The sequence below is a fragment of the Phyllobates terribilis genome, unplaced genomic scaffold (genome assembly GCF_046119375.1).
Source record: "Phyllobates terribilis strain yellow unplaced genomic scaffold, ASM4611937v1 Scaffold_8__6_contigs__length_399053987, whole genome shotgun sequence".
NCBI lineage: Eukaryota > Metazoa > Chordata > Amphibia > Anura > Dendrobatidae > Phyllobates > Phyllobates terribilis.
In genome coordinates this window covers 21,710,813-21,738,232 of record NW_027362768.1, presented here as the reverse complement: position 1 = coordinate 21,738,232, position 27,420 = coordinate 21,710,813, and the positions used below count along the sequence as shown (strand labels likewise).

Here is a 27,420-nt window from a genome sequence, read left to right as displayed (position 1 = left end):
GATGGTACCGGGGTCTGGAGAAGAGGAGACTCTCATCCAGACCCGGGTACCATAGTACCTGTAAAAAAAAAGAATTTAAAATAAAAAAAAACACATTTTCTGATGGCCCCCGGTCTCCTTAACCGATGCATCCTGGCTCCACGGCAGCTCACGATGGTCTAAAAGGACCTGCCATGACGTCATTTAGTTATGTGACGGGTCACGCGACCGCTGACGTCGGCGGTCATGTGACCTGTCACATGACTAAATGACGTCATGGAAGGTCCTTTTTACACAACCGCGAGACACTAGGGAGACCGGACGCATCGGATTAGGAGACCGGGGTCATCAGAAGGTGAGTATAATGGTTTTTTGTTTTTTTTTACCATTCTTATCTTTTTTTTAATTAACTTGGTCACACTATATAAAATCTATACCGGTTGCATGGATGTATATAGTGTGACCAAGATGTCAAGCACTTTCCAAGTGTTGCTAAAATCGCTTGGAAAGCGCTTGACAACCCGCATGCGAAATCACATGTGAAAAATGCTTCATTTACGCTTGTCCCTGGCAGGAAAAACCCATGTACAATCCGCATGTACAATCCGCATGCGTTTTTTTCTGCCAGAGAGATGCAGAAACGCTCAGGAAAAATCCGGAGCATTTCTGCATCGTGGGCACATAGCCTTACAGTAGATGTAACTTCTATAACCAGAAGTTTTATTCTCAGAAATCTGTGTCTGAAGTAGGAACTAAGTTGTTGATTAGCTGGCTTTACAAATACTTTTTTTTGGAAGGTTCTGCTTTCTAAAAGTCAACAAATTCATACCAGTCATTGCCACTTTACTCATACATTCAGCAGGAGTCTCCTGAATCTTATTGGGGCTATGTGTACATTTCTATCTTAGCTCTTAATAATAGCAGACGTCATGATGCTGCCCCAGATCCAGCTGGATCCAGCTGGGGTAGGTTATGAATAAGAAGTATCACTTCGAAACGTGCTGACCAAATACTGAACATGTGAACGTGGCCTATAGCTGAGCATTTCAGTGATCGCTATCCTTCAGCCCACTTTTTCAGGAACCACCTAAACGATGTGCCTGTGACTGCCCCTTTACTGACCTGCCCACAGCCTTGCTGACTCGTTTCTTCTTGGACCTGCAGCTTTCAAGACCTGGCTGACACTTTTCCATTCCCCAGAGACCCTTATGGACTCTAACAAAATTGCTGACCGTTCATTCCCTTCCTCATCTCGCTGGCTGAAAGCCTTCTGCTGCCACAGATGTAGTGCTCCTTAGATGTTCCCTTTTCTCTCCTTCACTGCAGTCTCTGCTGACTTCTTCCACACACACACTCACACACCCAGGTGAAGATCAACTTGACCAGCAGGTGTCCTTACTTCACTAGCCAAAACTTAACTAACTTTCTATTACTGTAACTAACCCACAATCCCCAATCCTTCTCCCCTCTATGGGTCGGCCCTACAATTAATCCTGTTTTCCCTACCAGGGACGGTATCACCACCCAGCGCACCAGGGCCCTGGACAAACGTGGGGCCCACTAGCCATCAGCAGGGGCGTAACTATCAAAGCAACCTGGGCTTCCATAACACCTCAGCAGTGGCACAGGCTGATCGCCTCCATGCCACGCCGCATTGATGCAGTAATTGATGCAAAAGGAGCCCTGACCAAGTATTGAGTGCATTTACTGAATATACATTTCAGTAGGCCAGCATTTTGTATTTTAAAAACATTTTTCAAGCTGTTGTTATAAAGTATTCTAATTTACTGAGATAATAACTTTTGTGTTTTCATTGGCTGTAAGCCATAATCATCAACATTAACAGAAATAAACACTTGAAATAGATCACTCTGTTTGTAATGACTCTATATAATATATGAGTTTCACTTTTTGAATTGAAGAACTGAAATAAATTAACTTTTTGATGATATTCTAATTTAGTGAGATGAACCTGTATATCGCCCATCCTGGTATATGTCCCTTATCCTAGGCCCCATCCTGGTATATATGTCCCCCGTTCTGCCGCTGTTCTTTAATGTATAGAAGAAAATAAACCATAATACTCATCAGGAACGCACATAGAAATCATGGGGCTCCGTAAAAGAAGCAAAATGCACCTCTCCATATAGTAAAATGCATCCCATAGTCCACCATACAATATACTGCACAGCTCATAGTCATCCATGTAGTATAGTGCACAGCCCATAGTCATCCATAAAGTATAGTGCACAACTCATAGTCCTACATAAAGTATATCATCCGCAGTAGTATAATGCACCCCCATAGACATCCATAGAAGTATAATGCACTCCCATAGACATCCATAGTAGTATAATGCACCACATAGACATCCATAGTAGTATAATGTACCCCATAGACATCCATAGTATTATAATGCGGCCCCATAGACATCCATAGAAGTATAATGCACCCCCATAGACATCCATAGTATTATAATGCACCCCCATAGACATACATAGTAGTATAATGCACCCCATAGACATCCATAGAAATATAATGCACTCCCATAGACATCCATAGCAGTATAATGCACCTCATAGACATCTACAGTAGTATAATGCACCCCATATACATCCACAGTAGTATAATGCACCCCATAGACATCCACAGTAGTATAATGCACCCCATAAACATCCACAGTAGTATAATGCACCCCATTGACACCCACAGTAGTATAATGCACCCCATAAACATCCACAGTAGTATAATGCACCCCATTGACATCCACAGTAGTATAATGCAGCCCATAAACATTCACAGTAGTATAATGCAACAGTAGTATGGCCAATGATTTTTGTAAAAAAATAAATAAATACTCACTGTTCACTTGCTCCTGCACCGGGCATGTCCTCTTGTGAAACCAGCAGGACTCGCCGTGCGACGGGAAAGTGTGATGTCACTGCCATGCGCCCCGTCACATGCACGTAATGTTAGCTGCTGGTCTCTGATTAGCTGGCAGCGTGTATTGTGGCTCGCGGATCCGCATGCCGCAATACACTTCAGCTGTATGCGCATCCGAGGACACACATCCTTCAGAAGCTTTTGCAGGTGTCGGCGCCCCGGACCCTGGCCCTCACCCACCGGGCCCCTAACTCACCGGTCGCGGCTGTGACCACTGCGATTGCGGTCGTTATGCCCCTGACAATGGGCTGTGCATTATAAATGGAGGACTATGGGCTGTGCATTATACTATATGGAGGACTATGGGATGCATTATAATATATGTATTTTATTGCAGAATTTACAATAGATATCACTCATGTAATGTAAGAAGTGAAATCTTTGGCATTGTACTATACCTATATTTCTCTGCAGTATCTGTGCATCATGAATTGTGGTATGTGTAAAAGGGGCCCACTGAGACTCTTTCGCCCGGGGCCCACGAAAACCTGAAGCTGGCCCTGTTCCCTATTAAAAGGAACTGCAGCCACAGAAGGATAACTGTTAAATACAATACAATAAAATACATGTAAAATACATTTCCACACATTTAAACGACAGGAGTTGTCAGAGGAGTGGATGCCATTCTCACCACCCTCATACTCGTTTTGGTGATGACAGTGCTGTGTTTATCACCTGGGAGAGAAAAGCAGGAGAGGTGTGCTTTAGACTTTCCACAGCACCCCCTATGCCAATGTGGTGGTCATTTTGTAGATAAAGAAAACAAGACTCCAATCTGTCAGTCAGAAGCAGCGGCATGAGAACCGAGGACATTCGTTATAGCGTTATACACTGCAGATGTAACATCACATGTCAGGGGTTGAGGGTCACTTTAAGGCCTACTGCAGTGCTCCATGCAAACCTCCATTTACCTTTCACTATTAATGTGGTGCATTTTTCATCCACTTTCGTGCTTCGTATGTTTTGCCAATGAAAGTTGTTTTAATAAGATGAATTATTCCAATGAAATCTTAAAAAAATGGGAACTATTGAGTTTTCTTCAGTGTAACTAACCAATGCAATAACAGCACCACAATCCGGACTGGCTTGTCCATACAGATCAGTGTCTGATTTCTGCAATAAAGGCACAAAAATTATCACTAAGAAGGTGAGGCACCCAGTTTAATGTCACTGCCTTTTCCTTTAAGATTCTTTTTAACTGTATGCAAATATACTACCAACTACAGATCAGAGGCAACACCATTAGTTCTTACCTAATGGGGTTGGAATGGTTAAAGGGGTGGTACAAAATCAAAATAATTTTCATCCTAAATCCCTATCTATTTAATTCCATAATCAAAACTATTTTCTAATATACTTTAATTTAAAATTCACTATCTTTCCCTAACTACACTATCAAACTCTTTTTTTCTTTTTATTTTCTTACTCCCTTTTTGATAATGCTTCATTTGAAAACCCCAGTATATGCTGGGATACTTAAGAGAAGTGTCATCAGGGGCAGAGACTGTGGTCACTGCCGCAGCCCCTACCCCCTCCCTGAAACAAAGCGTCATCAATGACACTCGTTTCAGGGGCTGCACTAATCCCTGTGCACTGCGCGATGAGCACAATGACAGTGCGCACTCTCGCCGGCTCAGATCATCAGTAACGAGTCGGCAACAGAGCATACTGTCAGTGCGTGTTGTAAAAATACCCAGTGTGCAGAGATCAGCGCTGCTCCCGCAAGTGCCGTATCCATCTTACAATGTGCTCTGTTGCTGGCTCGTTACTACTGATCTGAGCCAACAAGGAAGCGCGCTGTAACTGCGCACATCGTACAATGAACTAGTCTAGCCCCGGAAATGAAAGTCTCTAATGATGCTTTGTTCCAGAGAGGGGGAAGAGACTGTGGCAGTGACTGCAGCCTCTGATCCCTGATGACGCTTCGTTATCCCAGCATGCACTGGGATTCTCAAACGAAGCGTCATCAGAAAGAAAGTAGGGAAAAAAAGCAGTTAGATAGTATAGTTAGGGAAGAATAGGGAATTTTTAATTAAAGTATATTAGAAAATAGTTTAGATTATGGCATTACATAGAAAGGCATTTAGGATGAAAATTAATTTGCATTTTGGACCACGCCTTTAAGGAATTTTTCATGTGATTAATGTAATGAAATGTAGATGATTCCTGAGATGTACTGACGTCCTTGAAGAAAGAGAAGAATGTTATTAAATGAGTCTCTCCAGCGGCGGCGGCTGAACAATATTCCACATCTCTACCCGAGATCCTTCTTTCTCCTGTCTGCTTGGGCTGTAGGTTCCTTGACTTGACCTCATGCCAGCAATGGCAATGAAGATACACAGCCCTGCACACACAGCAAAAAACAATGCCAGGACGGCAGAAGCCACAGCGGTGAATACTCCTGGAGGCAGAAAGTCAGAGAGCTGGAAACAGGACATATAATGTGACATATTAGTATTTATTATGCCGTAAATGAATAGCAAATACATCATGAAAGTATGTGAGAAATAGCAAATAACTTGGGAAATAAGGAATTGCAGGTAACATTACAGCTCGACTTCTCTGTATGTCACCAAAGTAGGAAGCAAGCTTTCCCAAGCCATGTTACGGGTTATTCTGGCTTTATGATCATATTGATAGCTGTTGGGAAGATTCTGGTAATACGCTATCTGGTATATACTTCTCCCATATGCCTAATCCCTTTCTGCTATGTTTCTCTTGCGTTGCTCATTCAGCTATATGCATTTAATATCAGTATAGTTTATTACTTTGTTATAATAGTAAAACCTATTCATTTAAATCACTCCACACATGGGTACAGTCTGAATTTATCACAAACATATATTTCAGTACTGGGTCATTTTCCTTCTGCTGAGCATTAGTTGTTATCTTCCTTTCTACCACTAGAGGTCAGTAAGTGATGCCCATATCTATTTGTCTCCATAAATGTTACTATGAAGCAGCGCGGCCTGCAGATTTACCTCACAATTACCGATATATTAGGGAACACATTATATCTGATATAGGAATCTCCCATTACCACAAAGCTGCTGCTGTAAAGAAAGTAGAGCAAAACAAATTCTATTCTGCTCCCCTGACATTTTCTTTGATTGTTATCCCTGCATTACCTGGGATTGGAGTGTGGAGGGCAGTCTAAGGACATGTGCACACATAGGCCCTAATTCATCAAAGCTTTTAGCCAAAAAAGTGAAGTAAAAAAAACGTTGAAACGTCACAAAATTTTGCCGCAATTATGAGTAGCGCCAAAATTTTGCGACTTTTGCCGTTTTCACTCCAGTCTCTCCCAGCTCTGCTGAAATGAGTGGCGCTGGGGTGTGACGGCACAGTTCATCTGATTACTACCAGTAAGATCTCTGGCCTAGCGCACAGAGGTGCACCTCACTCGTCAGCGGCTCCGATTCATGAAGAGGCGAGCACCCCCTCATGATTCAGGAGCCTCTGACTCCACCACTCCCCTCATCAAGCCTGGCAAGAAAAATAACCGGTCTTCATGAATCGGGGCCAATGTCTTTTTGATACTGGCAAAACCTGCATTGTTTGTGAAGCAGAAGTCTTCTTCTCTGTCATCTTCTTCATTTTATTTTGCAGTGGCTTTGCTGCCGACATCTTTTTTTTTACACTTTATATATAAGATAGTGGAAGATAGTGTGGCAGCTTCCAAGCAGAAGCCATTAGCTTCTTTACAAAAGACAGGACATATACAATACACAGCAAGTCAAGTTCACATTGCTGTGCATATGCTCATTATTTTGAATATTTTAAGCATTTTTGTTAGGTAGATTCCAGGTGAAATCCCCCAGAAAATAATGCTGTGTGAACATACCCAATATATTCACAGCGTTTTATAAAGTGATTTTTTTCAGCCAGAAAAAAAATCAACATGTAAATACCACTTCTAAAAAGCATGTGGTTTTTGTGTGGTTTTGTAAAGACACACTTTTTTTTTTACACATTTTTGGTTCTTATTTTTATAAGCTTTTACTTTCGATATGCGACATGGCAATGTAGTGTGGCTTTTGACATGTTTCAACTGCAAAAACCTCTCCAAAACTCATATTAAAGTCTGTACAGTTTTCCATTTACATACCATGTTTTACAAGCATGGGAATAGGATGCAACATGTGCACTATTGGAGCATTTTCTCATTCAAGTGAACGGGAAGCCTGTTGCAAGCAGATTTGAATATATGCCAAAAAAAACCCTCTGTGTGAACATACCCTTACTGCCAGGTTCACTCAGCTGCTGCTCAGCTATGTTTATGCCAGATCTTTTATTATAGTCAAGGGTCACTTTTAGAAAGTGAGGATTGTGCAAAGTGGAGAACCTCTTTTCTCACTGACCTGCTAGCATGAGCACACATACATTGAAAGCTGTCAATCTTTCAATCAGGGGTTTACTTATGGGGGATGCAAAGGCAGCAGTTGCACTTAGCCCCCTAAGATACCAGTAATAAAAATGGCCCAGATATATGGAGGACCCTGATACAGATTTTGCAGTGAAATCCAGGAGCCCAAATGAAGTGTCTGCGTTCAACGGGTTGTCTTAAATTGATAAATAGGTAAAATTGCAAAGCGCTTGTAAAAACAAGCAACTGTGCAATTTACCAATTGCTAAAAAAACCTTTTCATTCTCGAGAATGGAAGGACTTTTAATTTTATATTGTATAGTGTGTTGCCTACGTAAGGAGAACACGGTATTAAATGCTCAGCCCTCTCACGATGCTGTGATGCTTGACAGATCTCTCTATCCAACAAGCTTCAGTCGCCCTATGAGGAAAAGTATAATAGAAACACGTCACCACTTCTGTATTTATCACCCACTCCTGGTTTTGGCTTACAAATACTGAGGCAAAATCCTGACCAAATACTGAATGTGTGAACATGGCCTTATAGCTACATCATGGGACAACTTTATATGATGCTACTGTCTGTTAATGCAGTGGTTTTCACTGTTCTTTTTGAAATGAGCACATTGTAGATTCAGACTAAAGGCATCAAAACCACAAAGTAAAGAACAGGTGAAACAAACCATAATATGTGTTAAACTTTAGATTCTCTGATAACAGTTTTACACTTCCTTGACAGTATCTCAAGCAGCTTGATGAGGTCATCTTTTGGAATGGCTTTCTTGAAAGAGTTCCCCGAGTTGTGGAGCACTTGTTAGCTGTCTTGCCTTTCTCTTTGTGGTAATACTTCTGCCAAACCATATTAGGTTCAGGTTGGGTGATTGTGAAGGCCATTTTACCTGACTGCAACACTCCATTTCTCTCCTACTTCGTCACTTAACACTTACATAGCCTAGAAGTGTTTGGGTCATTGTTATGTTGCAACACAAATGATGACCCCACTAAGTAAAAACCTGATGGAATTGCATGTTGTTACAGAATGCTGCAATACCCATGATGGGGAAGTGTGTCTTGACTTTAGAATAATTCACCAACAATGTCACCAGCAAAGCAACCCGCATAATACCACACCTCCCTCCATGTTTCACAGTGGCACCACACATGTAGAAACCATCCGCTCATGTTTTCTGCGTCTCACAAAGACATGACAGTTGTTACCAATAATCTCTCATTTTGATTCATCAGACCAGAGTATACATTTCCACTGGTCTAATATCCAGTCTTTGTGTTTCCTGGCCAAAACAAGTCTCTTCTAGTTTGCGAGCCTTAGATGTAGCTTCTTTACAGCAATTCAACCATAAAGGCCTTCTTATTCTGGTCTGCTCTGGACCTTTGATGTTGATGTGGAGATATGTCTGCTATTTGATGTCTGTGCATCATTTATGAGGGATGTCAATTTGTGATTTCTGAGGCTGTTAACTCTGATGTACTTATCCTCTGCAGCAGAGGTAATTCTTTGTCTTTCTTTTCTGGGGCAGTCCTCATGAGAGCCAATTTCATCAGAAGGCTATGTGCCCACGATGCAGAAATGCTCTGGATTTTTTCCTGAGCATTTCTGCATCTCCCTGGCAGAAAAAACGCATGCGGATTTTACATGCGGATTGTTCATGCGGATTGTACATGCGTTTTTCCTGCCAGGGACATGCGGATGTGAAGCGTTCTTCCCTTGCATTTCCGCATGCGGGTTGACAAGCGCTTTCCAAGCGATTTTAGCATCACTTGGAAAGTGCTTGACAACTTGGTCACACTATATAAATCCATGCAAACGGCATGGATTTATATAGTGTGACCCCAAAGAATGTCAAAAAATAAAAAAATAAATCTATACTTACCTTCTGATGGCCCCCGGAGTCTTGCTTCGCTCCGTCCTCCCTTGCCGGCAGCTTGCGGTACACTACACTGAAGGAGCTGCCGTCATATGACTAAATGACGTCAGCGCAGGTCCTTCAGTCCACCGCAATCTGCCGGCAAGCGAAGACAAGCACACCGGGGGCCATCAGAAGGTAAATATAATATTTATTTTTTATTTTATTCTTTTTTTTACAGGTTCTATGGTACCCGGGTCCGGAGGAGAGTCTCCTCTCCTCCACACCCGGGTACCATCCGCACATTGACACGCATGGATTCCGCATGTACAGATGCAGTGATGCGTAATCCATGCGTTGCAATGCAAGTCAATGGCGGCGAAAACGCAGCGCTTCCGCAAAATAATTGGTAGTGCTGCATTTTTTCCCGCAATGATAACCCGCAGCGGAAATTTCCACAGCATGTGCACAGCACATGCGGATTATCATTGGGAAACATGGCAGGCCTTCTATCAAGTGTTTTTTAAGTTTTTCTGCAGCATTTTTGCCTTCGGAAACGCTTAAAAAACGCATCGTGGGCACACAGTCTAATGATATTTTTCATGACTGTTCTTAAGAGTATATTCAAAGTTCTAGCAAATTACCTGATTTACTGGCCTTCATGTCTTAAAGTAACAATGTGTCTTTACTTTGGTTGAGTGAATGTTGCAATATTCTGGCTTAGAACAGTTGATGGTCACAAACATTTTCTTAAGGCCGGTGATTCTATAAATGGACTCTTGACAAGACATAACCGGTTCATTGGAAGCCATTCCAAGTGACTACATGAAGCTGCTTGAGAAAATGCCAAGGGCGTGTAAAGATGTCATTAGAGCAAAAGGTAGTACTTTGAAGAATAAGGTTTAACACATATTCTGGTTTGTTTCACACTTTTCTTTACACCTTTTTTCTATATGTGTTCCTTCATGGTTTTGCTGCTTTCAGTCTGAATCTACAATCCTCACCTCAAAGGGTTTCTCACTAATAGAAAAATTTAAATAACTGAAAGAAATGTCATTATTGCCATGTTAAAGAAAGGTCCTCTGCTTTGACCCTGAGATATATATACTATATATTGTCCTTCAGACTGATATGGTGGACAGCAGTATTAGCGACCATTTCTTACCTCAGCACCCCTGGTATCTCCAGTATTAGATCAGATAGATATGGTGGACAACAGTGTGAGCAGCCTCTTCTTACCTCAGCACCCCTGGTATCTTCAGTATTAGATCAGATAGATATGGTGGACAGCAGTGTGAGCAGCCTCTACTTACCGCTGAACTCCTGGTATCTCCAGTATTAGGCCAGATAGGTTGGACAGCATTGTGAGTGGCCTCTTCCTACCTCAGCACTCCTGGTATTTTCAGTATTAGCAAAGAAAAACAGGATTAACAGCAGTGCAAGCAGCCGCTTCTTACCTCAGCACTCCAAGTATCTTTAGTATTAGGTCAGATAGACAGGGTGGACAACAGTGTGGGCAGCCTCTTCTTACCTCAGCACTCCTGATATCTCCAGTATTAGGTCAGATAGAAAGGGTGGACAGCAGTGTGAGCAGCCTCTTCTTACCTCAGCACTCCAGGTATCTCCAGTATTAGATCAGAATATCCACCAGAAACACATATTACTACATATGTTGGGGCTGTAGATTCCTACTGCACATGCTGACAGATACCTGTACTATTAACATTTTAGGACAGGTTTCTGTCAATGTAACAATATGTCAATTTTAATTCTATAGTGTTCTTCTCTCTAGAGAAATCTATTGTGATTTGCTAATTGAAAGTATTTAGAAATATTATTTATAATGACTTTTCATTTAGTTATTATCATTCTATTACCGGAGAACCCCTTTAATCATGTTGATCTGTATGTGGACAGACCACTTTTCAACATGTAGATTATAGCTCCTGTCAGGTTTAAAAGACAGACTCAGTGACATATACAGTACTTCAAGCTAACAGGTGACAGTTGAAGATGGCGTGAAGATACAGTATGAATGCTAAAAAAAGTAAACATTTAGAGAAGTAGTATATCAGCCCACATTAGTATAGTGAGACAATTAGGCCACGTTCATGCCTTCAGTATTTGGTCACAATTTTACATCAGTATTTGTAAGTCAAAACCAGGAGTGTGTGATAAATACAGAAGTGGTGACGAGTTTCTATTATACTTTTCCTCTGAATGTTCCACTACAGGTTTTGGCTTACAAATACTGAGGTAAAAAAATGATCAAATACTGAATGTGAGAACGTGGCCTTAGGTTGAGAAGCTCAGCTAGTTTAACATTTTGTCTTGCAGTGTTGATTCAGAGAAAGTCCTAATTCAGACTATACTTTTTTTCTCATCCCCCATAATCAGAAGTGGATCCTAAACACCCCATTCCACTCCTGATTTTGTTTTAATAAATGATTGAAAAGTATTGTTTTGCCTGTGAGGTAGGGTGAAGGCAAGGCATACAATCAGTAACTTCAGTGTGAAAATCGTACGTGATTGATGATGGATTTTAACGTATGTCTGCAATAAAACTGCAAGGTTTTTTATATAAATCAAAATGCTGGACTTTTCTATGTTATTGTTAAATGTACCTGATTTTATTGATGTGAAAATAAATTAAAAAGGATATATTAAGTAATTAAATCTATTATTGCATATATTCAGAAATGTATTTTTTAAAATAGGGCAGATTTACATTGTGACATAGCTTCAACTTTGGAGGAAAAAGCAACAAATTTTGCCATATTTTTGCACCAATTGTTGCATCTAGTTTTAGACCTATTCATTAAGTGTTTAAAGGGAACCGGTCAGGCAATTTATGTTTCCCAATTCACAGGCAGCATGAACGGCAGATTTGCTGAACGATTACAGCCAGATATATTAGGGTATATTTTTGTCCAAAATACTGAAATTATTCGATCAAGGTTCAGCCACGGACCATAGCCAGAGACCATATTAGATTAGCACCCTCATCCTGGCCATCTCTTCCTGGCGCTGTTGCTTTGTACATAGGAAGAGACTTATCAATCACCTGGAGCGGTGCTAGGATAAGACAGCTGGGGACGCAATTGGACTAGACTGGTCGCCGGCTATGGTCCCTGGTCTGATCTTCAAAGTATATTATTTCTGAAAAGTTGGAGCTGTAATTCCTGCTGCCTGTGGTTTGGGCAACATGAATCCTCTGACAGGTTCCCTTTAAAACACTATTTGCTAGTTGAGTTGGAAATAGGGTATGACTTAAAGCGCACCTGTCAGCAGGATTGTGCTCAGTAAACTATATACACTGTCAGGTGGGCAACATTACACTGATTAATATGATACCATTGTCGATGAAATCCATCCTGTGGTTCTTGTGTAATCTTTACTTTCAGTTTGGAGATAATGATATGCTCGTGCTTCGGGGCAGCCTGTGGGAGGCGCTCTATCTGGTCCTCTTCTTACATATTCATCTGTATGCTCTTATGACTGACCTGCCTCCTATTTTACATAATGCATCTAGCAGTGCGGGGCTAGGTAAAATAGGAGGCAGGTCAGTGAAGGCACAGTGAGCTGTCAAAAGAGCACACAGATGAATATGTGAGCAGAACACCAGATAGAGCCCCACAGAGCGCCCTGGAGTACGGACATATCATTATCTCTTAACTGAAAGTAAAGATTACACAAGAACCACAGGATGGATTTCATCAACCAAGGTATCATATTAATCAGTGTATTGTCGCCCACCTGACAGTGTATGTAGCTTACTAAGTACAATCCTGCTGACAGGCGCACTTTAATGAATAAGGGTGTAACTTACCCTGATGGGGGAGTAGTTTAATATGCTCCAGACTGCGCCAAAATTTATACACAAAAAAGTGATGCAAAGTATGCCAGCCAAAATGTGCTGAAAGGTTAGACATAGGTTTTTAAAAATGTGTCAAGTGTATCATCCAGCATATGACACTGTGACAATTTGGCACATTTTCAGACTGTCTACTCCAGTGAGCGTGGCTGGCTCCAGTGAGAAAATCACCTTTATTCGTCCTGAAAGCTTGTTTTACAGCATTAGGAATACTTCCTCTTATCTCACTGTTCTTGTGATTAATTTACCATAGGTAGGTATCTCAGAGGGTAAAAGTATGTGATGAAGGATGTAACAGTTATTCAGATCCAAAACTTTCCATCAGCTCTAAGTTACAGTGTGCATATCTCTGTGAAATATACCTAAAATCAGGAGGTGGTTGCAAGGTTTGTGTACTCATGTCATGCCAACAGACACTGCATAGAGATACACACAGCCTCTATAGGTAATCCTTTTATCGCCATATCATGTTTCATAAAGACCCAAATTCTCCACAATAAGCAATGCCTCTAGAGGTGAATGCCTCCAACATGAAATTTATCAGGCCACATTTTATTTATCAAAGATCATATAGAAGACACCTCTGTATACTGTACATCCATGGTAATCCATGGTAACTATTTTATCTTTACTTTAAAGTATATCTATTTTTCCAAAAATATATTTTGCCTCCATACATGTCCTACTGATTTGTGGGGGTCCAGCATCTGACACCCCCACCGACACTGATTACTGAAGAAACAGCTGTATGTACGTGCTCAATAGAAAGTCTATGGATCCATACAAAGCTCTGTGCGCGAGCTCAAAGACTTACTATTGGGTCCATAGAAGGTCCCTGCCTTCAGGAGCTGTTCACTACAGTCACCCGAGCAGTGCACTAAAAAGCTGTTTTTTGAGCAACTGGTTGTGGTCTCAGAACCTGGTCCCCCAGCAATGAGCAGAAAGTGTAACACGTTTAAAAAAAAAGGATTGGTAGTATACTTTATGTGTTGGCGACTAGAGATGAGTGAATCAAATTTGTTACTAATTTCCCACCAAAACACCTTTCTCTTTACTTCACCGCTGCTTCCCTGGTCCTCTGCATAGATCTCACCATTGGTAGGACCAGGGAAGCTATGGCGGAGATGGCGTAAGTTATCAGGTGAGAGCCTAAGAAAGGTGAATTGATTGTGTTTTTTTTAGTTTTTAACCTCTTCCCTCTCTATTTAGTAGGATTTGGGGTCTGTAGAGACCTCCGAGCATCTTAAACACTGTTATTTGGGTACTTTTGATTCTGACCAAATTAAATCTCCAAACTGATTCAAATAAATCTGTCCAAAATGAATTTTTTGGGGATATTTGCTGATTTCTACTGGGAATATGATGTAGTCGACAGCTCTGGTCACATCCCTCCCCCGTCAGCTGTCATTTTGAGAATAGGACCTGTGTGCAGCCTGGGAGGAAGGCTGCACCAACAAGCTGACGGAGCTTCACAAAGGGGAACTACCTGTAAAACGTATGTATTAGTAGGTGCCACACAATAATGTCATCAATACATTTGATAAAATGAAGATAAAGTGGCTGCCCCCTTTAAATCGAAAGAACAAAAGCGTACAATATGTGCATTGCAGGCTATGAGAATTGTATAATTAATCCATGCAATATGGTTGTTTGCAAGGACCAAATAGTAAGAGATTGTATTAACTATATCAAATATACAATTTAAGAACAGCCATGTATGGAAGTCGATTATGTATATCTATAGCCTCTATACACCAGTCAGCCCTTATTTCACATTAAATCCACCTGAGTAATACTGTATGTGTAGGTGAAGATCCCACTTGTGCAGCCAAATCTGTTCTCACTCCTTAAGGCATGGTCTTCAAAAGACCTCTGAAGGTGTCTTGTGGTATCTGCAGGTTAGACCTGGTGGGTTGTGTGGTTGGCCCTTCATTAAACAGACTTGTTTTTCCAGCTCATCCCACAAATGCTTAATCTGATTGAAATTTGTGGAATTTGGAGATCAAGTCAACACTTTGAAATTCTTTCTCGTGTTCCTTAAGCCATTCCTGAACAATTTTTAAAGTGTGACAAGATGTATAATCCTACTGAAAGAGGCCCTGGAAATATCATCACCATAATCTGGAATACTGTGTTCAGTTCTGGGCAACACATTTAAAAAAAACATAGAAAAACAGGAGCAAGTTCAGAGAAGAGCTACGAGGATGGTGAGGGACTTCAAAGTATGCCTTAAGAGGAACGGTTAAAGGATGTGGGAATGCTTAGCTTGCAAAAAAGAAGGATAAGAAGAGACTTAATAGATGTCTACAAATATCTGAAGGGATGTCACAGTGTAGAGGGATCATCCTTATTTTCATTTGTACATGGAAACACGAAATGCAATGGGATGAAACTTAAAAAGAGAAGATACAGATTAGATATTAGAAAAAACTTTTTGACAGTGAGGGTGATCAATGAGTGGAACAGGCTGCCACGAGAGGTGGTGAGTTCTCCTCCAATGAAAGTCTTCAAACAGAGGCTGGACAGACATCAGTCTGAGAAGGTTTAGTGACTCCTGTACTGAGCAGGGGGCTGGACACGATGACCCTGGGGGTCCCTTCCAGCTCTAACATTCTATCTCTAAGGATAGGTCATCAATAAAAAAGTCCTGGTGAAACCCTTTAATGATTTTTAAGATCTCCATTTGCAATCATCTAGTAGGAAGCATTGGTAACTGGATGAGGCAAACACCAGGTCGCCCGATGGTATAAACTATCTCAGTTACTGACATTTACAATATATTACTTGTGTCCTTTCTTTTGCATATAATTCTATGTTAGCATCACTTTGATGTGTCGTCACTATAGAATGAGTGGTTTTGATTTTAAAAAGAAGCTGTGAAAACATTTTGAACACATTACGAGTAAGGCTATGTGCCCAAGACCAGGAAATAGAATTTTGGAAGCTGCGTATTTTCACTGCATCTAAAACGCTGCATTCTAATCACGCAGTTAAATAGGCAGGCGTTCATTGAACCATGCGGAGTTACCACATCTTATGAATGCCTATGGGTTTAATTATGCAGCGGAGACTAGTGTCTCCGGTGCAGGTAATTGACAAGCTGCAGCTCGTAAAGCCGTGCCACGCAGTGTCAAATAGAAGCACCGTGAGCATGTGATTTCTATAAATCCATCCACTGTGCTTGTAATGTAGAACACAGCGTTTTGGACGCAGCGCCAGTGAGCTGCGTCCAAAATGCTGCTAATCCTTATTGTGGGTACATACCCTAAGACCACTGTAAGGCCAAACATTTCAACTGTCTATCTGCCCACTATGTTATATTTTAACAAGAAGATGAAATAAAGTAAGATTTTATTTTTTCCAAGCCACTTGCACCTTTTCTCCTTTTTTCTGCAATAGGAAGCAGTGTTTACTTTGAGGATTTAATGTAGAATATAATGATGTCATGTGCTGGACATGTAGGTGCTTATGATAAGGGCCTGCTCACATTTTCTGTTTTCTGATTTTCTTCTGATAAAATGGGATGTAGAACAATGTGATCATCACTTGGCCAGAAAAGTAATAAAAGGTTCCTGTGGAATGCCCAGAAGCAGTTATCTTTACATTACAATACATTAAAAAAATGTATACAAAACTTAAACCTTTTTTTGTTGTTGTTGAAACCAGTAATGGAGAAGAAATAAAGATACAGCTGAATCTGGAATGATGATGATGATGATGATAATGATGATGATGATGAATATATTGGCAATGAACAAATAAAAAAAAATGAGCAAACACATAATGGAAACAAAGAGTATAGATTTTAATATGCAGAAAGAACAGAAGCATCACAAAAACAACAGATAGTACAAAAAGTGATGAGAACACAATGAGATGAACACAGAAGATTTTGACAAGAAACAATAATCTGTTAATATATTCTGAAGATCTAGCGACATAGTTAGATATTTGTCAGGTGAGCCGGTAGCTAGCCATATTGCATTGTTGAAGTAATTTTCAGTAAATCACAGCAAACCTATGGTGTTGTACATTGAGTAATCTTTTAACTAAAGCTGTTCAGACAGCACTCTTATTTCTCTGAATGCGCAAAAGAAGTGCTCGAGCCATGTGCTGAAAAATATCCAAATCAATAGAGAAGTTTCTAATGCTTCAGATTAAAAACTTCTTTATTAAATCATCAAACAATAATCAGAAAATAGAATACAGATAAAAAACTCTGTGTTTCCGATGCACAATGAGGCCTGAAGCCCCACTTACAAATTACTAGGCTGCTGGATGAATGGGTTGGCCGATGGTTCAGACAACAGATATCTTGCAGAATTGTTCCATACATAGGGGCTCATCGTGTAGACTGCTCCTATGTTCTCTGTGAGAGAGCCGTTGCTAGACATCTCAGAGAGAACAAAAGGCTCAGCCACCAAATCAGGCATGCTGGATCCTTATCTTCCATAACATCATCTGTCGGGAAAGAGTTCGGGGCCCCAATCTACATTAGACAGTAACCAGAACCCATCGATAAAGCAGGTTCAGCTGACCTTAGTGCTGAGATGTCAAACTCAAAACACACAGAGGGCCTAAATGAAAAACTTGGACAAAGCCGTGGGCCAACCAATATACAGGATAATGGGGCCCACATAGTCCTCCATACAGAATAATGGGCACAACAAAGTCCTCTAAACAGTATAATGGTCCCACATAGTCCTCCATACAGTATAATGAGCCCTGCATAGTCCTCCATACAGAATAATGGCCCCACATAGTCCTCCATACAGAATAATGGGCTCCACATAGTCCTCCATACAGAATAATGACCCCACATAGGGGTGGTGGTTCTGGTGTCACGGGACAAATATAATCACCCAGCTGGCCAGATTTGTCCCACGGGCCGAAGTTTGACACGTGTGCCTTAGTGTAATGGGAAGTAGGGCCTTTAGTCCAGGCTAGGAACACTCACATTAGTAAGATTGGATCTGTTAGGGTGCCAGACCCATTGCAAACAGTCACTCAAAGAAAATAAAGTGGTTACTACTCCAATTTGCAGTTGAAACCAGTTTATACAGACTGTATTGATTATTGTTGGTAAACGCACTACTTTGATAAAACTGTAGCATTGTTTCAGTCTAATACCCTTCATCAGGTTTTGGATGTGTCTAAATTGGAGATTCAGAAGTGGGGCTTCAGGGCGTCAGCTGGAAAGCAGCAGTCTGCTTTAAGGGACTCTGTCAGCACAGAATGACTGTTCAAACCAAGTACAGGCGCTTGGTGCATCACGGAGGGGCCGATCATTTATATACACCTTCTTACCTGCTTGGTTTCCATCTATCTCCACCCTTCCCTGGCTCTATGAAGCCACAGATGTCAATCAAAATGGAGGGGGGTGGAGACTGAAGGAAAACAAGGAGGTGGGAAGGTGCATTCAATTGTTTGGCCCCGCCATGATGCACCGAGTGGTGGGGCTTAGTTTGAGCAGTCATCCTGTGCTGACACAGTCCCGTTAACTGGTGTAAAATCACACGTAGCCAACGTTATTCTGATATGGATTAATAAAGAATGCATAATCCGGATTCACTAAGGACATTTCACATTGCATTATATGCTTAAAAAATAACCGTCAATTTAATTATTTTCATAAATGAATAGTACACATGAAAATAATAAACGTTGTAATATATATTATTAGAGAAATCTGCTTCTTTCTCCTCCTTGACAGAACCATTCCATATCTAAGGAAGATATGGATAAAGTATATTTGTGTGCCATAGACAAAGCATAGGAATGCGTTGTGGCCCTCACTTCCGTGCTTCCATAGGTGATGCTCTTTGGTGTCTAATAAATAGCATATTACAGTTTGGTTCCTGACTGTTCTGGTAGACATCTAACTGTGTTTGAATAATAAAAACTACTTGCTATTCCTCATAATCCTGCTCGCCCCACTCCACTGCCGGCTCATCCTCCATACGCAGGATCAAGTAGGACAATAATTGGAAAAGATTTTGCCACAATAGCATAGACACATAGAATGACAGGTCGCTTACATCAATCTCGCAGATCTCGCCAGCATAGTTCATATCACAAATGCAATGGAAGTGATTGGGCAGGTTCTGGCAGATGCCCCCATTCAGACAGGGGTTTGATGCACACTCGTCAATGTCAATCTCACACCTGAAATGCCAATAAGGTGTATTACAATTTCATCACATCACTGTCTCCTTATAAACCCTATATTATTCATGGTATGAAAGTAAATAGTGCTTATATCATCCATAAGACCTCTACAAAGATAATGATACTTTTTAGTTGTATTAACCTCTTTAAGACAAAGACATTTTCAGTTTTTGAGCTTTCATTTTTTTAACTCCCCTTTTCCAAAAGCCTTAAAGGGGCTGTCCACTACTTGGACAACCCCTTCTTGATCAAAATGTTTTGCCCCGATAAAATAACAAAGCCTATACTCACCTCCCGTGCTGGCATCATTCCCGGTTTAACTTTTTAATTTTTCCATCCACATAGCCATATGAGGGCATGTTTTTTGGCAGGGCAGGGACACCATGTAATATGCAGTAAAACGTGAGTGTGGTAAAATGGTGAAAAAAATACCACTACTGTCTTTTGGGTTTTGCTTTTACGACATTCATTATTTGGTAAAAATGACCTGGCAGCATGGTTCTAAAGGTCATTATGAGTACAAGCGATACCAAACATGTAAGGTTTTTTTTTTTTCATTTTAGTGGTCAAAAAACCTCTGAACTGAAAAAATGTGGTTCGCATCCTCATTTTTTGAGTGTAAGGACTTGTTTCTTGCTTATATATGCAGTGAGCTTACATTTTTATTGATATAATTTTGTTTTACATCAGATGTTTTAATCGCTATTTATTGCATTTTTCTGTGGGGAGTGCAGCGACCAGAAAAAAAATGTTTTGCATTTCGACTTTATTTTTCTTTTCGGCATTTAACATATGGTTAAAAATATTTTTTATTATTTCTGGCAGACATGTGGGACTTCAACAGGCTCCCGACTGCCATCCTGTGATTATGTCGTGGGGTGGGACGGATGTGCAGTGGTGAATTTAGTCATTTAAATGCCGCTCTTAGTGAATTATAACGGTACTAAATGGTTAAACAGCAGCAATCAGAGATAGCTCCCTTTGCTACTGTCACAGGCAGATGCCAGTTGTATAACACAGCTGGCGTTTGCCAGCTGTGTTGTGGGTTCAGCTTCTGAGCCCACTCTGTACACCCGCTGTGACCACATGATGTAATTTTACATGATGTGGTCACAAAGGGGTTAAAGAAATGTTCAGGGTGTGGCCCCCACTTGTTCCATAGATACACCACCAGATTGGCTCTCACCAGGGCAGATCTCATGCAATTGTATCAAAGGATTTCCTTTCAGATTGTGTTGGTCATACACATTAGATTATTTTTTGACTGAACTCATCTACCTAATTACGGGGCCTATCCTGACCCTATCACAATGGCAAAAAAAAGGATCAGGCTGCTGGATTTCCACATGCTGAGTCCCTTTGTTCTCTTGGTAAATTAGTAGCCTTTAAAGGTTTTTGGCATCTGCTCTCTCCCCATTCAGGACAAAAGTATTCTTGACCAATAGCAATTTACTAGATTTATAATACATTAAAAGGATGTGTTAATATATCGTATGAGTAAAATACATACGTGCCTATGATGTAACTTACCGATCTCCTGCATATCCAGGTTGGCAAGAACATCCTAGCACCCCTAGTTCCTGAGTGCAATTACTGTGGTTATAGCAGGTTATGTTTTTCTTTTCATCTCCACAGAAAATGGAAGGCATTATATTATAGCTGCAATAATTAGAAAGAAAGGGTATTGAGTTTGGAGGAACATAACATTACACTGAACACATAAACAGTGGTAGAAAAAGCCAAGGGCTACATGGTGACTTGGACCATAAAACACCAAGTGCAGAAGTGAATTGAGCTATAGAACGTTCACAAAATCAAGTTGCATAACGTGGTTAGCCAACGCAGAGCTATAAAACGCTATTACTCCATCTACTTTTTGTCTACAGTTTTCAGACGCTGTGGAGCAATCACCAAGAACAGGATATTACATCTGCTACAAGATGTGGACAACATGTATATGACACATGTATGGGGCCAGATTAATTTCAGCACAACTCTAAAAACATATAATGTAACTTCTTTAAAGAGGACCTTTCACAATTATTAGCATGTTAAACTGGATACTTCACTTAATGGTTGCAGAGATGAGTAAAATGTAGTCTTTATTTTTTAATTTCTCCTCTCTGTTGCGGAGATATTAGCTTGTAAAGTTTAGGTTATAGTTTTCACTAACACCAAGGGGTCATTAGCAGAATTTCTTCTCTGGGGGTGTGTACTTTTTCCCCTGCCGGACATTGCCCAATCATAAGCACAATCCCCTGAATGTCAGACCCGGCTTTCTCTATGTGAGGCATGTAAAGACACACAGCCCTGTTCTCTTCGCAGATCTCACTGCTGGCATCTACTCTGATTACAAGTGGAGGAAAGTAGAGCAGAGCTGTGTGTCATTACAAACTTTCCTTACAGCTCTCATTTCATGGCACTGTCTGTATGGGGGAGGGGAGTAGAGCAAATATGTGGGTCATTACATACAACTCTGCATCTGTAGCTCTCATGCTATGTCATTGTCAGTGTGAGGGGATGGGGAATAGAGCAAAGCTGTGTGTAATTACTGACACTTCTTACATACCTCATCTCAAGGCACTATCAGTTGGGGGGGTAGAGAAGAGATGTGAGTCACTACAAACATCTCTGCATCAGCAGCTGTCATCCCAGAGCATTGTTATAGTGGGGAGAGGGGAAGTAGAGCAGAGTTGTATGTCATTACAAACAAGTCTTGCAGCTTTTATCTCACCCCACTGTCAGTGTGGGGAGAGGGGAAGTACAGCAGAACTGACAGCACTGTATGATGAGAACTGAAGAATCAAGTCTGTTCGTAATAACACACAGCTCTGCTCTCCTCATTGATCTTAATGTCAGCATCTACTGTAATTAGAAGGAACATTTTATTAAGCACTACAGCCACTATTCCATAACGTTGTCAGATGTTTAAACTGGTGAAAAGCCCTCTTTAAATTAACTGAGAATATCACAGTATACAGTATATATTATTTTAGAGAAGTGGCTGAGCAACATATTAAATAGCAGACGGTATAACAAAGAGGGAGTACATTGCTGTATGCTGTAAGAAAGGAGGTGAAGCTAATGTGGGTGCTCATCACTCTAAACCTGACAATTGCATTACCCCACAAACAGCTGACACACTCAGGTCTCATGGAGATAGAGACAAGGGTTAGAGAAATGTCTGTACGCGATTCAATATGCTTAATGAGCGAGTGAATGGAGTTACTATAAAATATACTATTTCAACATCTATCGCAGTGAAGAAAAGTTTACTGCAACCCCTGGCAAAAATTATGGAATCACCGGGCTCGGAGGATGTTCATTCAGTTGTTTAATGTTGTTGTAAAAAAGCTGATCACAGACATGGCACAAAACTAAAGTCATTTCAAATGGCAACTTTAGGGCTTTAAGAAACACTAAAAGAAATCAAGATAAAAAATGTGGTACTCAGTAAGGGTAATTCTTTTCACACCAAGCAGAGGGAAAAAATTATGGAATCACTCAATTCTGAGGAAAAAATTATGGAATCATGAAAAACAAACACATAAAAGAACACTCCAATACATCACTAGTATTTTGTTGCACCACCTCTGGCTTTAATAACAGCTTGCAGTCTCTGAGGCATGGACTTAGTGAGTGACAAACAGTACTCTTCATCAATCTGGCTCCAACTTTCTCTGATTGCTGTTGCCAGATCAGCTTTGCAGGTTGGAGCCTTGTCATGGACCATTTTCTTCAACTTCCACCAAAGATTTTCAATTGGATTGAGATCCGGACTATTTGCAGGCCATGACATTGACCTTATGTGTCTTCTTTCAAGGAATGTTTTCACAGTTTTTGCTCTATGGCAGGATGCATTATCATCTTGAAAAATGATGTCATCATCCCCAAACATCCTTTCAATTGATGGGATAAGAAAACTGTCCAAAATATCAATGTAAACTTGGGCATTTATTGATGATGTAATGACAGCCATCTCCCCAGTGCCTTTACCTGACATGCAGCCCCATATCATCAATGACTCTGGAAATTTGCATGTTCTCTTCATGCAGTCATCTTTATAAATCTCATTGGAACGGCACCAATCAAAAGTTCCAGCATCATCACCTTGCCCAATGCAGATTCGCGATTAATCACTGAATATGACTTTCATCCAGTCATCCACAGTCCACGATTGCTTTTCCTTAGCCCATTGTAACCTTGTTTTTTTCTGTTTAGGTGTTAATGATGACTTTTGTTTAGCTTTTCTGTATGTAAATCCCATTTCCTTTAGGCGGTTTCTTACAGACATTGACTCCAGTTTCCTCCCATTCGTTCCTCATTTGTTTTGTTGTGCATTTCCTGTTTTGGAGACATATTGCTTTAAGTTTCCGGTCTTGACGCTTTGCTGTCTTCCTTGGTCTACCAGTATGTTTGCCTTTAACAACCTTCCCATGTTGTTTGTATTTGTTCCAGATTTTAGACACAGCTAACTGTGAACAACCAACATCTTTTGCAATATTACGTGATGATTTACCTTCTTTTAAGAGTTTGATAATCCTCTCCTTTGTTTCAATTGACATCTCTCATGTTGGAGCCATGATTGATGTCAGTCCACTTGGTGCAACAGCTCTCTAAGGTGTGATCACTCCTTTTTAGATGCAGACTAACAAGCAGATCTAATTTGATGCAGGTGTTAGTTTTGGAAATGAAAATTTACAGGGTGATTCCATAATTTTTTCCTCAGAATTGAGTGATTCCATAATTTTTTCTCTCTGCTTGGTCTGAAAAAAATTACCCTTACTGAGTACCACATTTTTTATCTTGATTTTTTATAGTGTTTCTTAAAGCCTTAAAGTTGCCATTTGACATGACTTTAGTTCTGTGCCATGTCTGTGATCTGCTTTTTTTCAACGACATTAAACAACTGAATGAACATCCTCCCAGCCCGGTGATTCCATAATTTTTGCCAGGGGTTGTACTACATAAGAAGAAAATACTTCTATACGGTAAATGTTCCTGTAAATGACCACCATATAGTTCCATCCAGATATTAGCACAAGGAACAGCTGTAGCACAAAAAATAATTTTCTAAGCTGTAAATCTTTCTGATAATTTATGAAATATTTTTAATTGTAATAATGTAAATAGCTTAAAATATTAATCTGGTCTAACTCATGGAAAGAAAGAAAATCCTGTATGTTCACACAGAGTTTTTGAAGAGGTCTTGGAGCGGAAGCTGAGTGAAAACTTACCAAGTCCTCATCAAAAATTCAAAACTCCTCAAAAACGTAGAGGCTCTGTCAGTTTCTACTACAAAAACTCTGCAGAAAGACCCCTTGTGCACATTGCATAAGGGTATGCACAAACAGAGTTTTTTTCGAGGCGGTAAAAAACGAATTTTCAGTTTGTCTATGTGCACACAATGTCTTTAAGGGTATGTACACACGCTCAGTTTTTGGATTGGTGTGTTGGCAGTAAAAACACTGAATAAAATTTGCTGCATTTTTACTTGTGAATGAGTGAAAAGTACTGCAAAAAAGCTAAAAATATTCTCATGAGATTCGCCGAGTTTTAGAAGGCAAAGCTGCTTCAGGAAAAATTTGGTTGTCTTTTTTCTGAAGCAGTGCAATCAGCATATTATATAGCACTGTGCACTTACAATTGCTCATTTTACCTTCCTACCCAGTGAATTCTTCTCTTTTCTCTGCTCTAGTAGAAACAGGAAGTCTCTTTTCTCTGCATTTATCACCCCCCTCTTCAACTCCTGACCCAGCAACTCCCTCCTCCCCCCTGCCAGGAACTTTAGCAGTGACTGATGACGCATGAAAAATTGAACTTCTGCTTCTACATAGAGCTTAGAAGGATTCAGCTAGTCAGTTTTTGATCACATGATGTCATAAACCTAATGGAAAATAGAAGAATTCACTGGGTAGAAAGGCAAAATGAGCAATTGTAAGTACACGGTGCTATATAATATAATGACAACAATATATTAAGAGGATAAAAATTTTGATGGGAGTGCTTCTTTAAAGTGGACTCACTCCTAAAAACTCATCAAAAACTCTGTGTGCACATAACCAAAACTTTCCCATAAACAGGAGATTGATCCAGGTGACAACTATCTCCTAACTCCGCAAGAGAGTAAAAAATGGTGACTTCATCTGACAGTAATCGAGTGTGTCTAGGGACAGTGTTGCAATTGTGAAGCAGCTAAGGAAGTCAAATCACATACACACGTCTTTTAAAGTTAGATGATACATACATTCTTACCAAACTCAAAGATGATTTTGCAGATGATGAGGACAAACTGTGAAGGACATAAAAATGAAGGAGCAGTTATGGAATGACATGTTGATAGACAGACTCCAGATTCTACAATTACCCACATCACAACACAGAATGGACATATTATACTGTCTCTGAACGCAAGAACAGAGGTCATGACACTGGCTTAGTTCTTACCTGCAGTGCTTCCCTGTGACATTAGCTGGGCAGAGGCAAAAGAATCCGTCTGCTCTCATAACGCAGGTGGCACCTTTAGGACAAGGACGACCATGACAGCTAAAGAAGTCACATTTACGTCCAGTGTAACCAGGTTTACACTCACATTTGTAACCATCTGCTTTGATAGTACAGTTGCCATGTGCACAGGGGTTTGGCAGGCACACGGTGGCTTTATTTTCACAGATATCTCCACTTCTTCCCTCAGGACAAATGCAAACTGGGTGGGTGAATACATCGCGACAGATGCCTCCAAACAAACATGGGTTAGAGACACAGGGATCAGACACTAAACATCTGATGTCAACAATCTCAAGAGACGTTTTTACAAATTGCTCTACTTGAGGTTTGAGCACTGGATAATCCGTATCTGCAAAGTATGGCAAATGAATTCCTTCAATGAGCACCGTGCCAAGACATCCCGTAAAGTTCCTGTTCATTCCATCAATGTCTACACCCAAGTAAATATCCGTGTCTTCCTTGAGAAAGTTCAGGTTTCCTGTTGAGAGTGAACTGATGGTTTTCTCTGGCTTTCCATCTATTTCCATCTGCCATGTTGAGGAGTGAGATCCAGGAGCTGTCATTGATACGGTGACAGTGTGCCACTGGCTATCACTCACTGATTCTTTACTCAATAGATTCACTGCATTGAGGTCATTCCCACTTTGCAGATGAAAATGTAGAAATTTGTTCTGGATGTTAACCCTAATGATTTCTGGTTCTCGTTGGGCATGCAGGAGCACAGATACAGAGTCTATAGTGCGGAAGCCAATGGTTAGGTTGGTGAGGTCCCTCATTATTTTCCCATTACTTCTGAAACTGATGGCTTGTCCATTACCACTGAACACTGCATTGGAAATACCTGTTATACAAAATGAAAATATACACAGAAATTATCATAGGTCAATGTGTTACTGCAGGGTATAGTGATTATCAGGTGGATGCAAAAGTAGCTTTAGGTCACAGTGTCAGTTTGGGTTTTAACCGTTAAGCATCAAGCCAGATCTGTTCATGTATTTGATTTATGTGAATAGACAGCATAACAAACATAAGTGCTAGTGACAGCAAGTAAATCAAAGAAAGTTACAAGGTGAAGAACTATTTGGCTTCTACTTTCTCTTCTGACAGGTATGTGGCACCCCAGGGGTCTGGTTTCCAGAGTAACGGCAGTGTTATGTCTGAGAGCAGGTGGGAGGTCTCTTGGTCAGGGATCCTGTGCATGCCACACCTCCTGCCCAGTCCTGGGAGGGGAAGAACTTCCCCTATATAAACCTAGGGCTGAGGCAGGGTTAGTGAGTAGAGAAGAAGTAGAGACAGAGAAGAGAAGCAGATATAGGAAAAGAACATCAGGAGCTCTGTGGGAGCAGTACTACAAGGAGTCAGGGGCTGGCAGCTGCAGAGCTCGCCCTGACTGAGAAGTTATCACCGGACCCGGAGTCCGAGGCTGTGGGGACTAACTCCTATCCAGCAGCAGAAACCGACCAGCAGGGGATTGCAGGTCCTCTGGCCCAGAAACCCGAAGGCACGGTCACACGCGTGGGACCAGCACTGCCGTCGTGGAGCGGAAGCTACTAGAAGGCCCCGAGTCACCGGCCATACGGGTGAGCACCACACGGTACACTCAGGGACGTGGGCTACTTATACCCGCTATTAGCAAGGTAGCCAGAAGAGTATCGTTAGTTTGGGAGGCCTACAACTCCGCCTGGCCAGGGGAGATCCCATCTGCTCAAGGACTGACC

The 27,420-nt window shown here is 40.9% G+C and overlaps 1 protein-coding gene across 2 annotated transcripts in view; it reads right to left on the bottom strand.

Annotated features, from left to right (window-relative positions):
- Nucleotides 1–276: 276 nt before the first annotated feature.
- The window catches only part of CRB1 (crumbs cell polarity complex component 1), a 156,542-nt gene continuing 129,398 nt past the window's right edge, over nucleotides 277–27,420 (bottom strand). The window contains exons 9-13 of one of the 2 annotated variants that reach the window (XM_073642865.1): nucleotides 25,643–26,543; nucleotides 25,443–25,487; nucleotides 20,726–20,854; nucleotides 19,066–19,192; nucleotides 277–5,345 (exon numbers count right to left, since the gene is read on the bottom strand). In XM_073642865.1, coding sequence (XP_073498966.1) covers nucleotides 5,130–5,345; nucleotides 19,066–19,192; nucleotides 20,726–20,854; nucleotides 25,443–25,487; nucleotides 25,643–26,543 — 1,418 coding nt within the window. In that variant the 3' untranslated portion in view covers nucleotides 277–5,129. The remainder of the gene's footprint in view (nucleotides 5,346–19,065; nucleotides 19,193–20,725; nucleotides 20,855–25,442; nucleotides 25,488–25,642; nucleotides 26,544–27,420) is intronic. The other variant, XM_073642866.1, reaches the window with a different exon arrangement.